This window comes from Mustela putorius, unplaced genomic scaffold (assembly GCF_011764305.1).
Source record: "Mustela putorius furo isolate JIRA1106 unplaced genomic scaffold, ASM1176430v1.1 tig00004007_pilon_pilon_pilon, whole genome shotgun sequence".
In the NCBI taxonomy this organism is placed as follows: Eukaryota; Metazoa; Chordata; class Mammalia; order Carnivora; family Mustelidae; genus Mustela; species Mustela putorius.
The window spans coordinates 5,598,443-5,620,290 of record NW_025422145.1 but is presented as its reverse complement, the minus strand read 5'-3'; the positions used below and the strand labels follow the sequence as shown (position 1 = coordinate 5,620,290).

General features: G+C 55.2%; 1 protein-coding gene across 5 annotated transcripts in view; it reads left to right on the top strand.

Annotated features, from left to right (window-relative positions):
* The window catches only part of SNX29 (sorting nexin 29), a 476,556-nt gene that overhangs the window by 410,919 nt on the left and 43,789 nt on the right, over window positions 1-21,848 (top strand). For 4 of the 5 annotated variants that reach the window (XM_045072007.1, XM_045072011.1, XM_045072009.1 and 1 more), the window contains one exon: window positions 20,961-21,100. The exons of the other annotated variant lie outside the window; for it this stretch is intronic. In XM_045072007.1, coding sequence (XP_044927942.1) covers window positions 20,961-21,100 — 140 coding nt within the window. The remainder of the gene's footprint in view (window positions 1-20,960; window positions 21,101-21,848) is intronic. 5 annotated transcript variants of the gene reach the window in all.

Genomic DNA, 21,848 nt, shown 5'->3' with positions numbered 1-21,848 from the left:
AGTGCTTTTCTGTCTGATCGTATGTAGCTCGTTTCATGCATTTAAAAACGCAGCTCTGATTAGAGGATGATAGCCTCCAGCAAGACCACACAGCGAACCCTGCCAGTGCCCCTCCCGGGGGTCCCCTTTTGCCCCACGTCACATGGCTCCCTGCCCTGGCTGGGAGTTACCGTGCACCACCGCTGTTTTTGGCTGCCTTGCTCTTTCCAGACTTTTCTCCCTATTCCTCCTCTGCCGGGTTCCTTTTTTTGTGAAGCAGGTGCTAGATAAATAATTAATAGGGTGGGAAAACTTACTGGAAATAACTCAGCTCATGTTTATTTCTTTTTTCCCCCCCCAAAGATGTTATTTATTTATTTGTCAGAGAGAATGAGCAAAGGCAGACAGAGAGGCAGGCAGAGGCAGAGGGAGAAGCAGGCTTCCTGCTGAGCAAGGAGTCCGACGTGGGACTCGATCCCAGGATGCCGGGATCATGACCTGAGCCGAAGGCAGTCGCTTAACCAACTGAGCCACCCAGGCGTCCCTCGTGTTTATTTCTAAGCAGCAGAGTTCGAGAGCCCCGCTTCAGGTGTATTCCAGGTCGGGAAAGTGTCTCTGGGTGAAGGCAGCTGCTGGGACGTTGAGGGGAGACCTCTGCCAGCGGGAGGGAGAGGATTTTCAGAAGAGCCTATGCCCTGGGAAAGATGGGGTATTGGGCAGGGAGGTGCCAGGCTGGGAAGCTTAGGGAGTTGGGGGGTGGTCTGTGACCTGAACAGTGAGTGGAGGATGCCATGGAAGAATTAAAATGTGAGTTGAGGAACAGATCCAAAATGCTCCCACACTGGCAGAGTTCTTAGAGGAATTGGATTTATGTGACTGCAAAGAGCAGGAATGGATAGCAGCTTCAGGCATGGCTGGCTCTAGGGCTCATGGTCCCATCAGAGCTTGATCTCTCCCTCCTTCCCTTGCTCCTTGGCTTTCCTCTTGTGGGCTGCTTTCTCAGACGGGCTTTTTTTCATAGGACAGAGCCTCTGGTGGTCCCAGGTTTCTGAAACCCTGACAGCAGCTCCAGAAGAAAACCCTGCCTTTCCCAGCAGTTACAGCGGACGTCTGAGAGTAGATTTCACTGTTCTTCCAGAGTCATGCACCCTTCTGTTTTCATGCTGTTGTTTGAAACAGCTGTCATTTACTTCCTGTGTCTGTAGACTGGCCTAGTCTGGAAATTTCCTGTAAGTGGATTCTTCCACTGTGTGGTCTTCCGTGACCTCACAAAAGCGTGCTGTTTCCAAGGTTCGTCTGTGCTGTAGTCTGTATCCAAACTACATTCCTTTTTTATTGCCAAGAACCGTCCCATTATACAGGCAGACCACGTGTTTTTGGCCTGTTGGTCTGTTGACGAGCCTTTGGATTGTTGCCGCTCTTCTCTGCTGTCCTGCCCTGGACATTTGTGTGCAGTCTTCCGTGTGGACACACACTTCCCCTTTTCTTCCAGTTCATTCTTTTGTCTGATCTCATCCCATCTAGGAGTGAAGTGTGTCGGGCCATGGGGTAGCTCTTACGGAGCATTTTGAAGTACTATTCGTTTTCCACAGTAGCTGCCCCATTTTCTAGTCCCGTCAGCCAGGTATGAGGAGTCTAATTTGACCACATCTGGTTACTGCCTGTGTGTGTGTGTGTGTGTGTGTGTGTGTGTGTGAGAGAGAGAGAGAGAGAGAGATTACAGCCACCATAGTGGGTGTGAAGTGCTGTCACATGGTGGTTTTCATTTTTTGTTTCCCTAATGACAAACGATGCTGATTGAACATCTTTTCATGTGTTGATGCAGATCCTTTGTCCATTTTAAAACTGGGTTGTCTTTTTATTGTTGAGTTGTAACCATCTTTTTTTTTTTTTCTATTCTGGATAAAACACAAGTCCCTTATCAAACAGATGATTAACCAATATTTTTTCTCATTCCCTGCATTGTCTTTTCACTTTCATGATGATGTCCTTTGTAGAAGCAGAGTTTTTAACATGGATAAAGTCCATTGTGTGTATTTTTTTCTTCGGTTCCTTATGTTTTCTGATGTTGTATACGAGAAAGCTTTGCCGAATACATTGTCGCTGAAATGTATTCCTGTTTTCTTCTAACCATTTTACAGTCTCTATGCTCAGATTGAGTTCTGGGATGCATATGGAGGTAGTTTTTCTGTATGTTACAGAAGAAGAGGTCTGATTTCCCTTTGTACGTATACACTCTTTGTTGAAAAGGCTGCTCTTTCACCATTGAATTATCCTGGTGAAAAATCAGTTGTCTGTCAGTGTAAGAGCCTATTTCTGGTCTTGAAGTTCTTTACCATTGATCTAAATATCTACCCTTAGGCCAGTGCCCTTCTGTCTTAGTTACAGTAGCTGTTGTGGTAGGTTTTAGAATTGGGGAGTGAGTCTTTCACCTTGGTTCTTTTTTCAAGGTTAGTTTGGAGTTTTAGGATAAGGTTGTAAATTATGTTAAAAAAAAAAAAAACAAAACCCACCAGCAACTGAGATTTTGACAAGGCATTACGTTGAATCTGTAGGTCAATTTCAGAAATACTGTCATTTTTATAATACCTTCCCTCTTAAAAAGGTTTTTCCATTTTTTTAGACCATCTCTAATTCTTTTAACAATACTTTGTAGTTTTTATAGTTTTGTGCTTCCTCTGTCCATATGTTCATTCTTGAGCCAGCCTCTGTGTCCACGGGAACGGAACATTCCAGTTGGGGGCCTGACTCATGCGTCTGCTTCTGCAGCTGCAGGGAGTAGCCTCCCCCCAAGTTTATGGACTGAAAACAGGGACTAGAGATTGTTGAAGGGATTGGTGTAGTGCTCCTAAGAGCGGCACAGAGGAATTGGCTGCTGGGCAAGCAAGAATAAGAAAGAAATTGTGTTTTAATATCTTCCAATCAAGCCTTCGGGAAAGGCATCGAAAGGAATGTAGAGGCACTGAAGCCAAGGTTTAAAAGGCTCTAGTCCACTTGGTTGCCCCATAAAAGAAGAGATAAGAAGAATTCCCTGAGGTCTGTAGCATCTTAGGTTACAGGAGTGGGACTGTAGAATCTCATTATGACAAGGCCGCACATAAGGGATTTCCGGCAAGGCGGGTCTGGGAACATCAGGTCTGGTCGGTGAATGGAGGTAGCAGAGACTTAGCTGGGGAAGAGGGATCTCCCTGCCTGACGACCAGGACTGACCACACCCTCTCGCACCTAACCCACCACCTTCCCTGGAACCCCACTCCTCAGGAGCCTGTCCTAGGGCCTCTCCTTAGTGCGGCTAGTGTCCGTTCCTTCTCCTCTTCGGTTTTGTGTTCTCTGTTTGCAAAGCTGTGGAAAAGCCAGTACCGTGTCTTGTGTGCGTCTCAGCCGGTGGAGATGATGACTGTTGGAGGCCCACAGGTGGTGTTCAGAGTGAAATGAGCTGGCCGAGGGGGAACGCCGATGGGAGCAGTAGCCCAGACTGAGCGTGTACTCCGGGCCGGCGCCGCAGCCACTGTTGCGATCCGTCTTATAGGGACTATAAAATGAAGTCACTTTCCCAAGGCCCCAGCTCTAGTAAGTGGTAGAGCCGGGCTTCATCCAGGTGGTCTGGCTCCATCTCCTTACCAGCCCGTCACAGTGTCTAGCAGAGTGCCTGGCACACAGCGAGCTGTCAGTATGCATCAGCTCCCATTTGCAGTTGGAGAAGACTTGACCATGTTGAGTACCTGGTACTCGGCCCCGTTGTCCCAGGTCTGCACAACCAGTGACCAGTGCGGGATGGAGTCCTCTGCCTCACCCATTTCTCCACACGTTAGTTAGGGTACTGCTAGCCGCTGCCACACATTTACACCCCAGACTTGAAGTTTGCTGCTTGTTGATGTTGTCGTTGCATGTTTGTGGTCAGTTAAGTGGCTTATGCGTGGGCCGAAGCCCTTTATGTCCTGAGCGTCCACTTAGGGCAGAGATCAGCAAATCTTTTATGTGAAGGACCTGACGGTGAATATGTCTGTCTTTGCACACCATACAGTCTCAGCGGCAACTACTCCTTTCTGTTGCTGCAGCATGAAAGCAGCCCAAGGACCCATTAACAAAAGGGCGTGGCTGAGTTCCAATAAAACTTTATCCACAAGAACTGGGGGACCAGCGATGTCAGGCTGGGGTTGGCCCTGGAGCCTTGGGGGAGAGAGGGAAGGAAAGAGCGTGAAAGAGACGCATCCACGTCTCAAATGCCTCAGCCTCGAAATGCAGCCCCACATCTTAAATTTGACCAGCAAGATGGATTTGACCCTCCTTGCTGAGATGCAGGAGGGTCTAGGAAACAGAGCCTTTGGCTGGACCCTGCTGTTTGGGAACACGTCTGCCCCCTGGGCGGGGACCATGCACGTGGGTGCCAGCCTGCGGGGTCTCTGCCGCATGCCCTCGAGGTGCCGCCCGTGGTGCCCTGAGTGGACTGGGAGTATCCCTGGGCCCAGGCTTGAGGTTTGCCTATTTGCTCCAAGTAGCTTGACATTTTTTAAATTATTTCACATCAGCTACTCACTTGCTGACTGGAGATAGAAGCTCTTTTTGTAGAATGGCCCCTTGGACATCAGCTGCCTCAGCAACTGAGGTGTGTTCCGTGTGATCTGGCGGAAGGAATTCCAGGCTAGCGATCAGAAGAAGTAACCACGCTGGGTTTTCGGGTCTTCCTCTCTCGGGGGGGTGGGGTGGGGGTGGGCATCACAGTTGGATTCCATTCATTTTGGCAGTGGCACCCCCATGGGATGGGAGAGCGTAGTGGGATCTGTTGATGCTGAAGTCAGGGGCCAGGGTTTGACTTGTGGCTCCATTGTCCAAAGGATGTTTGCCCTTGTGCAAGTTTTTTACCTCCGTACCTCAATTTCCTCATCTGTAAAATGGATAAAGGCCCAAAGACAGCTGCCATTCCCTTACAGATGAACCTGTGAAGACCTCCAGCTGTGACATGTCTTGACTCTAGCTCAATTGGATCCTTATTTGACTCTGATTTTATTTTTACTTTCCTTCCTACAGAAAAACTCCAGGGTCTGTGGCCAGGGTAGATAAAGCTCCCGAGTAGAACTTGAAAATAGTCTCTTTATTGTTCCTGCTTAATCTTATCCATTTGGGTTTTTTTGATCTTGTGATATAATAACAAATGGATGTTTAGTCTTTGTCCCTGGTTCCTGGCACAGAGGCCCTAAAACCCTTGGAATTTCCCGGTGGGGTGAGAGGAGCATCTTTTGGATACATCCTGGGACTAAGTCTTGGCTCCTGACCCTGGAGCTTCTCAGACCCTTGCAGTCTCCCAAGGCTGATGAGCTGAGCGGTGGCGGGGGTCCCAGATGGCTTCAGGATGGGGCTGTCCTTCAGAAGGGCCAAGACACGATTAGAGGGTTGGAATGTTCAGCCCTAACCCCTGACGTCTGAGGAGGGAGAAGGGCTGGAGATTAAGTTCGGTCACCAACGGCCAGTGACGTACTCCGTCATTCCTCTATAATGGAATCTCCCTAAAAATTCTAAATTATGAGACTCAGAAAGCTTCAGGGCGGGGGAACACGTTGTGGTCCCGGGAGGGTGGGGTGCCTCAGGCAGGGCGCCTGCCTCTCACATCTTCTCTTGCATTTGGCTCTTTTTGAATTGTATGCTTTATGATAAACCAGTGATGTTAAGTAAACTGGTTTCCTGAGTTCAGTGAGCCATTTTGGCAAATTATTGAACCTGAGGGATGGATCATGGGAACCCCAATGGGTAGCCAGTCTGAGTATAGGAGGCTGGGACAGGATTGGCATCAGACCTGAGGGCAGGCACAGGGGACAGAGCCCTTAACCTGTGTGGTCTGGTGCTGACTTCCAGCAGTTAGTGTCAGAACTGAGCTGAACTACACACTGGGTAGTGTCCAGAAGGTTGGAGATTGCTTGTCAGTGTGGGAAGAAACCCTTGCATACTCGGCATCAGAAGCATTGTAGATAAGCACAGTTCAGGCTTGCGTTAAACTCAGGTGTCCTAAAAGGTAGGTCTCCTGTCCTCGGCCGTCCCTCCGGTGCCCAGCGTGGCATCAGGCACACTGCAGAGGCTTTCTGAGTTGAGTGGAATTTTTATCACCTGTGTAACCTGGGGACAGCGAGGGACGACAGAGCAGCCAGGCCTGCACGTTGGATGGACCATGCTTGGGAGCATGGACAAGTTAACACATCTCTCCGGGTCTCAGCGGGCCTGCCTGTGCAAGGGAGATCCACCCCCTGGCTGGGAAAGGTGTTTCTGAGGATTCGGTGAAATGCCACTTTCTGAACACTCGGCCTCCGGTGGGTCTGCTTGCTCTTGAGTGTGTAACACTGATGGTTGAGGGTGGGAGTCACGGGAAGGGGAGCCCTGTGACAGCCCCTGCTTCAGCCCTGAGCTGGTGGTCAAGCTGGGCCCTGCCCCCCTTTTAGGGCTCCTGGAGTGTTTGTGCAAAAAGTCGCTGCGTCTGGAGAAGCCCGGAGCTGGCCCCTTGCACGAGCCCGGCTTGATGGACTCTGATCGGGGGTGAGGGGATGAGCCCATCTTGCGGAGATCTGTTTTTGATGACCTGTTGATTTTTTCCTGTTGATTTTGGATGGCTTGCAGATCTATTTCCTTTGGTCTGCAGTGCGATATTCAAGCATTGGAATTAGCTACCGGCTGATTTGGGTATTGAGAGATTGTTGCTTTCGTTATGCTTCCCTTTGTCCATCCAGCCGCTTCAGCCCACACCACTAGCTGCTGGGAGTGGATACTCATCACTACAATTAGGCTACAGTTAAGATAGAGATGGTCATGTATAACGCCACCACCACCCCTGTTAAAACCCTGAAGCATCTCGAAACCAGAGCCCATGTGGCCATCACACTTGCAACAGACCATGACGTGACCCAGAGTGTTGGAAGGGCGCTCGCTTGCCGGTCACGAGGGAGTGGCTCTGTGCGTGGGCCATGTGTCAGCCTGGCATCACCTGGCCAGTCCGGGGCCGGCACAGCCACGGGGTTGCGTGGAGGAGTGGGGACGGGAGGGGAGGGGGCCCCAGGGGGTGCCTCGCATGGGAAGCGAAGACCGGAACATAAGGGACAGGAGAGCGCTCTGAATTTCCAGTTGGAGTGTTACAGCTCTGGCTCCGCGTCTGCAGTTTCTGAACTTGGAGCTGCTTCAGGGCAGAGCACTTGTGGACCCAAGGTCCTGCTTGGGTCTTTGAGTCTGATGGAGGGAAGTCTTGGCAGCCAACAGGGGCAGACACAAAAATACTGCTGCTCCCCTTTCTGTGTTCCGTCCTTGGACCTTGGGTACAAAAAAAAAAAAAAGCATGTTAGCGCTGTTCTTCAACCCCGACAAACTGACCCCATCGGTCACCCCAAGCCCTCCAGCCCTGTGTCGCTCTTCTCTTTTCCTGTCCGCCTCCCCTTCCCCTGCCTGTCACAGGCTCCTGGGTTTGGCTGGAGCTGCAAATAGGTTTGTTTCCTTCTACACTGTGTTGTGTTGCTGTGTGTATTTTGTATTTATTTCCACGGTGCTGGGCTCTAGTCTCTGTTCCTTTACTTTGCATACTCAGCGTCCCATGGGGCCGTGTCCGTCTGTGCCTCTGTAACTGCTAGTTGTAATTTCGCGTGTGCCTCGCCACGTCTCACTCCTCCTCTTCTCCAGAGGAGCCCCCAAGTGGCTCCTGACTCCAAAACCTTGCAGCAGTGAATCTCCTTGTCTGTGATTCTGACGGTCCTGCGTGAGCATTTCTCTGGACTAGACGCTCAGGATGGAACGGCTTGGTTGTGTCCTCTACCATATGTAATTCGACCAGATACTGCCAGATTGCTCAAAAAAAGAGCCGTTCTACAGGCGGGAGGAAGCTGAAGTGGGCTCCGCCATAAAAAGGAAATTCGTTGTGTCGTGAGTGCGTGCTGTGCACAGAGAGCAGCCCCAGTTTCTGCTTTACAGGCACAACCTCCGTGGGTCACACAGTGATCCCTGAGTCTGCCATTCTCAGTATCTGCAGCCGCAGAAGCTGCGGGCCATGGGCAGCTAGTGACGCGCTCCAGACCCCTCCGCTAAGCCGTGGCTAGAGCTGAGCCCGGCTCTGAGGGACTCTTGGGAACACATCGTGCCACTAGCCTAGAGTCCCAGGTCCTGCATGGTGACTAACATAACATAAATAATAATAATAATAATAGCATCCCAGGTCCTCGGGCCGGCTGCCACGAATCGAGGAGGTGCTCTAAGAAGTTAAGGAGGGTCTGATGAGATCATATGCGTCATGTTGCAGCTTTGCGTGGCCTGCTCTTTGTTTTTACAAATCTCTTTCAGCATCTTAAAATCTGAGCTCTCACTTAAAAATCTAGGTGATCTGGCCATGGTGGGCCGGCTTTTGCACCAGGCGAAAGGATTAGAGACATGCTGCCCCTTCCCAGCTGGCCTGTCCACGCTCCCTCCAGTGGCCCGGATGGCGCTGAGGGTGGTAAAAGAGACATTTCTGTGGGTGAGCAATGCCCTGTCTTTCCCTTTGGAGATCTTCCTGATAAATGCACGAACCAGCCTTGCACCCTGCGGTTATGACCATGAATCCTGACAGGCAGGGTGGCCTCGTGCTTCTGAGCTGAACTCAGACAAAGGTGGCTGCGAAGCCCAGCTCCTTTTCTCACCGGCAGGTCCCCGTAGAAAAGGCACTTCATCTCACAGAGCCTCCATTTTCCGACCTGCCCAATGGGGCTGTGAGGGCCCGGTTCCTAAAGTCCTTGAGGGGCGCACTTAGATAACACAAGCAGACGCCTCAGCCAGCTTCATCTGGCCGGTGCTGAGCTCGCAGGAAGTTATTGTTGTTACTGTTGCTGTTAGAAGGGCAGAGGATGTGCCTTGGGCCTGTGTGGGTTTACTGTTGCTTCTCTGAGAGAGTGGCTTTCTTTCTGGAATTGGCAGTCAGGCGCTGGCACGGGCACGCCTCCTACAGGTGGCATTGGGGTTTGCTGGCCCTTCTGTGGCTCGGTGTCCCCCACGGACAGCGAGTGAGTGCTGACGGACAGCCTCCTCGCCGCACCTGCTGGGCTCCCCCTGGAGCTGCCCAGCCCTGGGCGGCTGATCTGCCTCCGTTTAACGTAAGGTCTCGCCACGACAGGGCTTACCACAGCACCCCCCGAGCCGTGTGAGCAGGGGCAAGAGGGTCTCTGGGACCCAGGGGAGGATCGAGCTTGCATTCAGTATGGGTACCAAGCCTTGGCCTTCTCCAGGAACAAAGCACGGAAAGGATCAGGTCCAAGAGGTCCCTCTTCAGTCTGCCCTTTCCCACCAGAAGCGATATTTCACCCCGGGGCCGCCAGAACCCAGCCTTGGGCTGCCAACAAAGTCCTAAATCTACCTGTGCATTGTGCGGGAAGCCCTGACTCAGATATGGTGGGGCAGGGTGGGGGTGAGGGGGGCGCATCAGGCCCTTGGCCTTTCCATGCGGGTGGCAGCATACACTGTTGGTGGGGTCGGAGGACCTGGTTCGAGTCCCAGCCGTGTAATTCACTGAATCCAGGAGCTTGGGCGTGGCCCCTCGTCCCCCCTGGTCCTGATGGCTCATTTGAGATGGGCACACGATAGAACCTACCTCGGAAGCTCGATTTGAGGCTGAACCAGATAACGGGTACAGAGGACAGACCCCAGAGCGGCCCAGAGTAGGCACGGAGAGGCCTGCCGTGATGTGTTTTATCTGCTGCGCAGACGTTTGTAGTTTCTTGGAAGTTCGTGTTACCTGTCAGACAGGCCAAGTTCACGGTCTCCTTTGCCTTACCTACATGAAAATTCCTCACAAAATGGGGGAGGGGAAATTTAGGACAGTAGCAATGTAGTGCAAAGACAGAGAGTCCAGATTCTAAATTCGGGCACTCCACACTTTGCGTGGCTTTGGGAAAGGAAATGACCCTGAAGGTCCTCAGTCCCCACCTCTGTCATGGGGCTCGGCCCTTCGGTGGTGTCTGCGAGCTCCCAGCTGCACATGGGCCCAGCTCTCTGCCTCTGAGACCTGATGCTTTCCTTCTCCTTCAGGTGGATCTGGTTGAAAATACTGCCAGCTGGTTGGGAGCCGGACTCTGGCATTGGACAACCCAGGTCCAGATCCCAGTATCGCTGCTTTCCAGGTGTTGCCCTTGGGCATGGCGAGTGACGTCTCCGGGCTCAGTTTATACCTGTATCAGGGGTGATGGTGATGGCAGTGACCCCACCTCGCCACCTGCCCTTGAGGACTGAGCACAGGCCCGGTGCTCCCGCCCTCTGATGACCCTGGGCTCCCTGTTGCTCTCCCTCAGTCTTCCACTTCCTCTCCTCCCCAGGCCAGAGCAGCGGAGGCCGATTTCCCTGGAAGCTGGGGAGAACAGTGTGGGATGGGTACCAAGTACGGAAGGGCCTCCTGGGCCCAAACACTAAAAAGAAGCCAAATAATGAAAAGGCACCGGGAGATGTAAGGGTTGCAGGAGGTAACGGACTGACGGGTGAGCTCGTGCCCTTTGCTCTCTGGAGGCGGCCCCTGTGACGGAGCCCAGAAGTGTTAAAAGGCCTGCGGTAATGCAGGATCCCATGGGTCTTCACTGCGTTGATTTTGGAGGCTACCAGACCATCGTGCGTGTTCCCTTCAACACACGCCGAGTCGCCTCCATCTGGGGCTAGGCGTCCGCTGTCCGCTGGGCCGTGGAGAAGCCCTGTCAGCTGCGGGGAGTAATGCGGGGTGAGATTACTTAGGGACATCTCTGTCTTCTCTAATTAGTCTCGATGCTCGGAATGAAAGGAGCTACCACCTGACTAAAGCAGGGGTTCTCACGTGTCCGCCCAGGAAGGAAACAGAGGATTCCTCAGACCCATCCACTCCCTTTGCCTGTGAGAGAACTGAGGCTCTGACGGGACCCAGGGACACGCACAGGGTGGGGAGCAGCACGAGACCAGGCCCCAGCCCGCAGCGCACAAACACAAGTAGCGTTGGATGGCTGTAGGCTTGAGGTGAAGAAACTGGTCTGTCTGGTGTCGCCTCATCGCTGGAGAGGTCTGGACACTAATTTTTTGTGGCCATTTACTTGGAGGATTTGCCAAGCCCCTTCCTCTAGAGCTCATGGCAACTCCGTGCCGTGGGAGGACGGGCACGGGATGGGGACGTGGAGGGGAGGGGTCCTCTCTGAGAACCAGCAGGCTCTGCAGAACAAATCCCTTCAAAAGTGCAGGTTGGAGAAAAGGTAGAGCAGAGCTGACCCAAAAGGCAACCCAGAATCCTGAGAGTTGAGCTGGGGGTACCTCTAAGCGTGGGTACGGTTAGCATCTGGTAATATCCCCACCAGGGCCCCAGGAGCCTGTCCTTCCGGGTAACCTAGGGGGCCAGCTCTCACGAGTCCCAGCCGTGGTTCGAGTCCCAGCCGTGTAATTCACTGAATCCAGGAGCTTGGGCGTGGCCCCTCGTCCCCCCTGGTCCTGATGGCTCATTTGAGATGGGCACACGATAGAACCTACCTCGGAAGCTCGAGCTTGCATTCAGTATGGGTACCAAGCCTTGGCCTTCTCCAGGAACAAAGCACGGAAAGGATCAGGTCCAAGAGGTCCCTCTTCAGTCTGCCCTTTCCCACCAGAAGCGATATTTCACCCCGGGGGTGCCTACTCTTCCAGGAGTAAGATCTGCACTTTAACAAGGACTCGAAACCCCAGCTAAGTGGTCAGGGTCTGGGCTCTAGAGTGAGCCGCGAGCTCAGCCTCGACTCCACTTCCAGACTGCTCATCACCACCTCTGTGAGCACAGGCAAACTCCTTAGCGTCTCTGTGCCTCAGTTTCCCTAGCTGTGAAGTAGGAGAGGAGCAGAAGCGACTGTAGAGGGAAGAGTGTTGCAGCATCCGGTCAGTCAGGGAGCACTTACCAAGCACCTGCTGGATGCCAGGTACTGTCGCCAGGCATCAGAGCCACATACAGTCATCACTGCTAAAAGTAAAGGGGTAGGGAGGACCGCAGAATGGACCAGAGGGTCTCTTGTTGGAGCAGAAGGGACTTTGGGCAGAAGTGGGGAGACAGGGAGTGACGTGAATCGTGCAGGTATCCGGAGGGAGGGCACTCCAGACCAAAGCAGCAAGTGCAAAGGCTCGGAGACTGAAGCCTTCCAGCTCCCTCAGCCCTGCTCACCATCCCCCAGGCCCACCCTCCCAGTGCCTCCCCCGACCACCGTCTGCAGAAATCCTGCTCACCACCCCCTGCACCCCAGACCAGGGCCCATCGTGCCTCCTGCTAATGCTCTCCCCCACCGGCCTGGCTGCAGAGGCCGCTTTACACTAGAAGCCCCAGGCGTGGTGTACCCTAGAGTTTCGTTGGTGATGTGCCTGCCCGTCATACACTCCCTGACCGAGAGCTGGTGCTGTGACTTGTCACTGGTCTCGGGCACCCAGCACGGCACCTGGCCCAGCAGCCTCCGGCAAACGTGGCCCCCTCTGGGGCAGCCCTCGTGGTGCCCTCCTCTGGAACCCGTACCCACAGGCCCCAGTGCAGCCTGGCATCCCAGGAGTGCAGATGGCGAAGGGACTCTACCCTGGTGCCCGCTGGCTCCTTGGGTCCGTGAGCGACACGTGCAACGTACACGATTCCCTGGGCTCCGTAATGTCAGAGGGGGAGACCGTGACCTCCAAACGGTCACTTCTGTTTCTTGGTTTGCTCCGTCCTTCTGCGTTGATGACCGACTACGTGCTTGGTAAAGGGGGGCGGGCTAAGCCGCTGGGGTGGAATCATGACAGGACCTTGCTTCCCTTGTCCCTTCAAAGGGCAGTGACTTAGGCTCCTGAATTCGGGGGTATTTGTAGAGACCTAGGGTGTGACATTCTCACTAAGAGTCCTTTAGAGACCCTTCTCAGCCTTCCTCCCCCGGCCCCCCCAGACTCGGCAGACAGAGCCCCCTCCCCTCCTCCCTTCACACGTGGCACATTCCAGCCGCGAGCACCCAAGAGAAAAGCTTGTTCCCTGAGACTTGGTGAAACCAGCCAGTCACTCGTCCAGCTGTCCAGCCCGAAGTGTGCACCTTTATTATTTCCCCACGTTAATTAAGTGAAGATCTTTGAGCAGCTTTGCCGGAATTACCCCATCGGAAGCTTATACAAGGGGCTCGGTGGCGTTTGGGAAGCGGATGAGGGTCCATCATGCCTGGCAATTCATTGCTCTCAGATGCCTCCGTGGAGAGCGTTGGACGCGCCAATTGCGGGGATTGTGTCTCCTGGCTTCCCAGTTTGCGATTACATAACGGTCTCCCTGGAAACGAGGGCTCAGGCATCACACCCGTGAGGGAGCATGGCTCGCGGAGCTCACCAGTGTGAGTGTGCAGCTTGCGTGCAGTGCGGGGCGGCCTGTCCCCATGTCCCCGGAGGGCAGGCCGGGGCCCGTGGCTGACATCAGCGGCATCCGCACCTCGAAGCTGACCCATCCGGGAAGGAGGAAAGGCTGGTTTTCAGTGCTCGGAGGCAAAGCAGAGAGACAGGGCCTGAACGGAGCTCTTACACTCAGGAGTCTGAACTCCTTCTCTGTCTTAGGGAAGGAACAGCCGATTGCGTCTCCTGCTTAAAAATACCCGTTGCCCCGAGAGCAGAGTCCACGTTCTCTGCATGACCTCCCCAGTGTGGCCCTGCCAGCTGCACCCGCTCTGCTCCTGCCTCTGGACTCCCTCCAGCCGTGGCCCTTGACGCGTCTTGGCCCTTCCCTGAGCAGCGCCTCTCTCCCCCGTCTCAGAGCGGAGGGACGCAGGTGCCAGCCCAGGCCGCAGGCTCCGTCGCCGTGAGCGTGTGGGCCCTGGCCCTTCAGCCTCTGCCTCCGCTTCCTCCCGTGCAAGTGCCTGTCTCAGTGGGCTTCTGGGACTGCAGTGAAACCGTGCCCAAGTGTGCACAGCCTGGGGCCCAGGGAGGAGTGTCTCCCTGCACGTGCGGAGTGCCAGGCCCCTGCTGCCGCTGCTGTGATACTGGCGAGAGGAAAACAGCCTCTGGGGAAGCTCCCGGGGCCCCACAGGAGACCCCGTGCACTCCTGTCACAGTGACTGCCTCGCTGACTTCTTCCAGCCGACTGGAAACCCCATGAGGTCAGGACCCAGGCCTTGTCCCCCTGGGTATTCGCAGCGCCCGGCTCACAGTAGGCCCCGAGCAGTCTGTTGAATGAATGAATGAACCAGGAAGCAGCTGGATCACTGAATCAGGAAGCGAGTGAGTCCAGCCCACCCACAGGTCTGACCGAGAACTCGAGCGCATTTGCTTCCCTTCGCCCGTGGCAGCCTGGGCCACGCCACCAGCACCTCTTGCCTGGGTGACCACAGCAGCCTCCCCACCGGTCTCCCTGCCTCTAGATCTCCCCTCCCCTCTCTCCTCCGGCCTTACCTTTGAAGCTACCCCTCCCAGGGGCCTTCCTTTCTCCGCCACCCGAGCCAGTCCGTCCCTCGTCCTCCTGTCTGTCCCCCACGCAGCTCTCCTGTAGCACTTACCGTGATAGATTCATGTACCCACTTCTTGTCTCCTTCCTCTACCAGCCCGGAAGCTTCTCGAGGGCAGGGGCCGTGTCTGTTCCCCCGTGTACATTCTTTCAAGGCACACTGCCTTGGACACAGGCAGGTCTGCAGCAGATTGCCAGAGAGCGTGCCCGGTGGGAATCCGCAGAATTAGCAGGAGGACCTCTAACAGCACATGGTGGAAATCTGGAAGCCTCTGGCTTTCAGCAGAGAAATTCATTTCTCATTCAGCTAATACCCAGTGCGGGCGAGGAGTGTGGGGGAAGGTGGCTTCCTCTCCAGTGGCTCTGCTGCCTTCCTGTAAGGGAGAGGGGAGGGGCACAGGGTCCGTGCATTCTCCTGGCAAGGCCTGGATGTGGTTGGCTCATGCGGCGTCTGCCAAGCCTGGCCTGGGGCTTCCACCTCACAAGGATGCTGGGAAGCTCATTCTCCTTGTTCCCAGGGAGAAGAAACAGGGCAGGTGAGCCAGTCTGCTCAGAATGGGGCACGGGAGGGGATCTCAGAGCCAGGGTCCTCCTGCTGGGCTCTGTGGGAGTCTAATCAATGTTCCAGAATTCTCTGGCCGGGGACAGTGTGACAGGTCACCTGACTCTGCAGTGGCCGTCCCTCCACAGGGCCTGAGCAGTTCGCCGCTCCTGATGGAAGCAGACCTCCCATTTATTTTATAAAACCCCATGGTGTTCTTCGATGAGAATGAAAAGGAACTCAGAATTACAGAGTCACCTCTGCCCACCGGCAGGCAGCTCGCAGGAAGGCCCGGCCCCCGTGTCAGCGGGGTGGGGCTGGGGGGGTCTGGGGCTGAGCATTTGTTCTAGAAGGCATGCCTGACGGTCTGGTTTACAGTATTGCGTCATTTATAAAGCTGCTCCTTTTTGTTTTTTAAGGTTTTTATTTATTTATCTGAGAGAGTGAGCATGAGCAGGAGAAGAAGAGGGAGGGGGCCAAGCAGGCTCCCCGCGTTGCCCAGCTCAGTGTCCTGACCCCAAGATCACGCCCTGAGCTGAAGTCAAGACTTGGATCTCGGCCAGCCGAGCCACCCGGGCGCCCCCTCACAGTTGCTCTTCCTGATGTGACGGCACCTTTATTTTCCTGAGGCTCGAAACAAAATTCCCCTTTTCCGGAGGGAAGAAAATACTCCCATCCAGAGAGCCCTGGGTGTTCTTTCCCAAAGTGAGGCCTGACCCCCCGCACTACTAGCGGCCCTGGACGCCAAGTGACGGTAGCATTGTGACGGGAATGCTGCGGAAATGACAGTGGGGCCACGGCCGCAAGAGCTCACAAGCAGCCCCCGACAGGTCTGGCAGGTTCCGTGAGCTCGGCTTCCATCCACTACGGCCGATTCTTGTGTCATGTTTAGGCTGCAGCCTGGAGCCCAAACAGTGAACTCAGAAATACCTCAGGGCCCTTTCAGCACTGACCCAACCCTGTGGGGCAGGCTCCCAGCGGGACACCCAGCTCCTCCCCGGCACCCCATGTGACAAGTGGGGTCTCTGAAGGACCAGCTCCCTGTCCTTGTGCATTTTATTACCTGTCTTCGCTTGCTGCCCGAGGCCGTGTGGAGCCGGCCTCCTTCCTCCATCCTGCTCCTCTCAAGGGTCTTTCTCTTCTCTCGTTGGACTTGGCCACAGCCTTCAAACCGTTCTGCCTGGTGCCCTGCCTTTCCTCCCCTGAGTTCGTCCCCTGCATTTATTCATTCTTGCAGTAAGTGTTTATGGGGTCTCTTGTGATCTCCAGGCACTGTGTTAGATTCTGATGATACGGGGGGGGGGTGAAACTAGACAGGGAATGACCCGCCTCTCTGGGACTTAGAATCGATGAGGGGACGTGGAGAAGCCAGCGAGACCGTTCCAGGCAGCGGTGAGGACCGCAGAGAAGAAAACCGGGCATCCCTAGCTAGTGTGTCTTGGAAGGCTTCATGGAGGTGGTGGCACAAGAGCAGAGACCAAAATTGCGGGGTACTCCAGGCCAAGGGAACAGCTCTGGGAAGGTCATATGGCTCCAGGAGGGGGTGTGTGTGATGCAGGGGGCGGGGCAGACGGGTTGACAGTGTTGGGTGGGTGCTGGAGGGGGAGCGGGGAGACATGAGGTGAGGTCGGCAGGGCGTGCTGTGGCCACATCGTGCCGTTCCCTCTGAGCCGTGCTAACAGTTTAGCTGTGCGTGTTGGGGGGATGGGTAGAGTTCACGGGGAACCATTGTAGAATTCTGAGCTAGGACAGTGTCGTGACCGTTGAAGGCTGCCTGTAGCCGGTGTCCCCCAGAGCTGTATTCCTAAGTGCGTGTAAGATCCCGCGTCTCGTGCATCCGTCCTCCGGCCGCTTCCGTCTGCGATGGTCTATGAGGCTGTGCACGACCCACCCCGACCGCCGCTCACCGCTTGTCTGCTCTTGCGCAGACAACTGCGCCCAGCTGCGGGGCCCGCCCTCTGCCGCCCGCCACACCTCCTGCCTTTGTCCTTCCCATCTGCTCTTCCCTCTCCGTGGCGTGTCTGTTCCCCACCCGAGGGTCCCCACTAGACCCTCTGATGGACGTGTCTTTTCTCCAAGAGATGCCAAAGGACTGTTCCAGGAGTGACTTCCTCTGACTCCAGCCCTCTCTCCGTCCCTCTTGCAAACTTCCTCGAGCTTCGCTGAGCCCCCGTGGCTCACAGCTTCGTAGCACTTGCCCCCTGCCTCGACACCCACCATCTGCCTGCCGTTGTCACCCCGTCCACACAGAAATGCCTCAAGGGAAAACATCCCGGCGGAAATCCACAAATCTTCATCTCTCGCCGCCCGGCCAATGACGTTCGTCACCTGGGGCTTAGCCTAGGTTATCACCAGTGAAGTAGGCTCCATCCTTAGCCCCATTTTACGGATGAGAAGCCTGAGGCTCCCCCTCCCCAGTTTAGGCACCTGACGGTGGCAACACAGGTCGCTCTGCCTGCCGCAGGGAGCGTCATCAGGCGCTCTGCCTGCCGCAGGGAACGTCGTCATCAGGTGCTCTGCCTGCCGCAGGGAACGTCATCAGGTGCCATCATCCCACAGTGAGGTCTCTTGGATGGTTCCATGGGGGCCAAGGAGGCCAGGCAGGGGATAGGGCTAAGGCGGGCAGCTAAGGAGGGCAAGACCGCTCAGTTTTTCAAGGGATGCCAGGAATCTGGGTTTTAGGCTGAAACACCCTGGTTTTAGTGTTTGGGGGCCATACAGGCCACAGTAGCTTGTGGGAAAAGTAGGACTGTCTTCACCAGCAGGTCAGAACGCGGCTCTCCCTGAGCGTGGTGGGGGGGGGGCGGTCTCTGTTCTGGACAGTGTTGCTTCCAACCTGCTGGAGTCACCAGCTCCCTTCTGGGATGGACCACAGCCTCTCTTTAAAATATTCCGGAAGCAGTAGGCACATTTGAAAACTGGGATCTTTAAACCTGGGCTACGTATGAGATCACACCAGCAAATCAGCCTTCGTTTTTTTTAGAGATGCTGATGGAACTGTGGTTAAATAGGAAAATGTTCTTTGGGTTTCGGGAAGGCGTGCCACAGCCCCCTGTGGTGAGATGTCACAATGACTATAATTTACTGTAAAAGACCTCAGCAAAAAGGTAGTAATGATGAAGTAAATACAGAAAGGGGTTGTGACTTTTTTATTAGAGAGAGGCTTCTGGGGATTCATGATACGATTTGCTGTGCTCTTTGCCATATTTGAAATTTCCGTAATAAATTAAGAATGAAATGACCGACAGGGAAAAAAAGGCCATCTCCCACGGAGAGCTCTGAGCTCCTCCCTGGCCCACTGCAACCTCTGTGGGGACTCTGGTTGCCGGCACCTCCGAATCAGAGACCCACGGGAGAGTGTGGCCCCCAGGCACTGAGGTGACATGGTGACGGGCTTCCTTGTTATCGCACAGTCACCAGCTTCTGCTAGTGCTGACCCCGAGTGAATCCTGGTTCGGGGAAGCCTGTGGTTTGGGAGACTCGCAGCTTTTTCTTCTGGGAGCCGAAGAATGTCTTCCGGGTGGCGGGTGGCTCCCACTCTGGGCGGGTTAATGATCCAGGACCCTGCTCGTCCACCTCCGGACTCTGAGCTCTCGGGCACGTTCCTTACCCTTTCTGAGCTTCTGCTCAGGCATGAGTAAAGTTCACAGATATCTTCACTCTGAATCGCTCCGGGAGAAGCTGCCCCCTTGTCAAAGTGAGATTGCTGCCGCGTTGGGTGCTCGCGGGGCTGGCCGGGTTTCCAGGCAGCGGCCCTCAGGCAGAATGAGTCTGTGCAAGGGGGTCAGCTTCTCCCAGGGTGATAGCCTTTCTGCCACCTCACTGCGGCCCGTGGGACCTGGGTGAGAGGAAGCTCTGAGACAGGTGAAAATGGGCAGTTTTGACCCCCAGGTGGCAACCCCCCACCTCCCTTTTGAGTGTCCTCACCCCCTGGGATCCTGTTGCCCACCCAGTCCCACAGGCGCATGAGGAGTCCTCCGGTCTCTGTCTCTGTGTGTTGCCTCTGGAGTGGCCTAACCCTCTGTGTGGTGGGAGGGGAGAGACCTCCATGAGCTCAGCGGGGGTCGATGGGCTCCTTTGTTGTCCTGCCAGATAGTCTCTCTGGCTGGCCTCTTGGGCTTTTGTGCCGATGAGAACCCAGGCCTTAGGAGCTCCATGGGGCACTCACCTGGCACATTCTCCGACTTCCTGAGGAGGAGAGGTTCATGCTCCGTGATGCAGGATGGCAGAGCAGCACCTGGTGGTCAGACCAGGGAGGGAGCGCAGGCCCAGGGCGCTCCGTCCCCCGCCCCGGTGGCTGCAGGAGATCAGAATCCCTCCTGGGGGCTTCACAGTGGTCAGTGTTCTCACCCTCCTGAGGAGAGGAGAAGGGTTACACTGAGGCGGCTTGTGGGGGTGGCCCTGGGCGAGAACTTGCTGTGGCCCGGAAAGAGCCTGGGCTTGGGGTGGGGGGCACTTGCCACCATCCACAGTTCTGTGACCCTTCCTCCTGCCTGGTGCTCCTGGAGGGCTGCTAGATGAAACGCGGGCTGCCGGTGAGATCTGAATTTCACATAAACGATGAATAATTTCTTAGTTCGAGTATGTCCCAAATACTGCACGGGAAGTTTTATTGTGTGGTACGTAGTTGAATACTGAGAAATTATTGAGTCATGAATTATTGAATACGGAGTTATGAATACTAGAAAATTCTGCATTGTTTCTCTGAAATCCAGCTCTCACCCAGCATCCTGTAGTTTTGTTTGCTGAGTCGAGTAGCACTTACAGACTCTGCCTGCTGTGCTCAGGGTTTGGCAGGGCTTTGTGGGCGCTCTTCTCTCAAGATCAGGGCAGGTGCTGGGCAGGTCCGTGGGTGCCTCTGAGAGCAGCCTCGTTCAGCACACTGTTGCCAAGCTCCTACTGGGGTGAGCTCTGTGCCGGCGGGGGCCGGGGGGAGCGCCCCGCTCCGTCTGTGGGACCTCATTCGTGCCCACGCTTCCCAGACCCTCTCTACATGCCGCTCCCTCCTCTGTCATGTGACCTGAGTCCGAGTGTGTCTCCTCTGGTGTTCTCATGAGGACAGATGACCCCGTTCCCCCTCCTGCCCTCTCTCTACTCTTCCTTACCCCCACGTGGCTCTGAGTTTCCCGTCTCTCCCGGTGCTGGCCAGGGTTTCCACGTGGTAAGCCAGGGCCCCCAGCGCAGATGGGAATGAGCAGGGTGGGCTCCAGAAGTGGTGGGGACTCTCATTTCAAAATTCTTAGGGATGTCGACCTGGGGACAGTAGATCGTCACACAGGTCCAAGTCCTAGTGCCCAGAAGGCACATGTGGGAGGCCGGCGCTATAATGCTGAGAGGCAAGAGGACTCGGGGCTGGGGTGGGGAGTGGGAGCAAGACAGTCAGGTGCACGGAGCCCGGGAGCACAGAGGGCTGGAGAGACTGCATGGACCTGGGAGCCCGTGCCTGCTGCTGGAGCCCTGCTGCCCAGCCACAGCCGGGTGTGGCCCCACGTAGCCTAGTGTTGTAAGAGAAGGCACAGTTTACAAATAAAACCTTTCTTAAATAGCGGTGACTGATTCAGATTTTGGAAGATTCCCACGTTGGCAAATTAAGCACTGTCTCTGGAAGGCGGCATTTGGTGGGACGGACAATTACCTGGGCCTGTGTGGTCACGGGTATATTGGCGTGTCCCATGCTGGGCTGTGACCTCTGCCAGTGACACAGCAGTGAGCGTTGGGATCATGGTTTGGTCCCTAGGCCCCATCATCACGTGGTAGGTGCTCATGCATAACAGCCACAGTGGTAAGACTTCATTCATTCAGGGGCACCCCGTAGGGGGTCGTAGGGACCCACTGGGCCCTTCTTAGTAGGAATATCACGAACATCTTCCCTGGTGCTCAGCGTGATCACCCAGGGGAAGCCTTAGGCACCGTCTGCACATGGCGGTCACTCCGTACACATTAGCTTGCTGCCCAGTGGTGACTGACTGCTGGGTCTTCTCGGGCTGTTTTTGGACGGGCGAAGAGAGCACACCTGAGCATGCCGGCGTGTGTGTGTTTCCTCAGGATGCCAAGTTTGTGGAGGAGCGGAGGAAGCAGCTCCAGAATTACCTGCGCAGCGTCATGAACAAGGTCATCCAGGTGGCCCCCGAGTTCGCCGCCAGCCCCAAGAAGGAGACCCTCGTGCAGCTCATGCCCTTTTTTGTGTAAGTACGGTTCGTGCGGGCCCTCCGCCCAGAGCTTCCTCCTTCCCCTCCTCCGAGGCGGCCAGCGAGGTGTGTGCGTGCGTGCGTGCGTGTGTGTGTGTGTGTGTGTGTGTGTGTGTCCTCGCCACGCTGGGGCCCAGGTGCTCCCGGAGCCATGGGCCACGGTATTGCAGACTGCAGGAAGGGCTTGGAGACCGCGCGTCTGCATTCGAGCGTGGTTGAGCTGAGGTCTGCAACTAAATTAGGCCGGTGCGGTTTTCTGCTTCATGCCTTCTGATCAAAGGAGAGACTGATTTTCTCTGCAGCTCACAGAATGTTCCAGAACCAAATAGGTCCGTCGCTGTTGCCTCGGTGGGTAACTGATACTAGGAGACATTCTCGGACTCCCTCTGGCACTGACTTAAGTCATAGTACTATGAAAATAATGTAACTGTGACCTAACTTAAAATCGGGTATAAATTTTTTGTTCTTCTGTCTCATGAAATTGGAAAGAAAGTGGAAGGCGTTGTTGACGTGTGAAGCACTTCCTAAATCCTGACGCTTCTGAATGGTCAGCACATCTGAAGCCAAAGCTTTGCTCCCATGGCACACACCAGGTTCTTTCCGCTCGCCCCGCGCGGCGCCCGGGGGTCCTTGCTCCCTCTTCTCCACTTCTGTTGCCGGGAACGTCTGCGCCGCACCTGGGGGCAGGTGGCCGTCAGGTGTCGTCACTGGCTGATCACCCATGAGTCCGCTCTGTGCTGTTAAG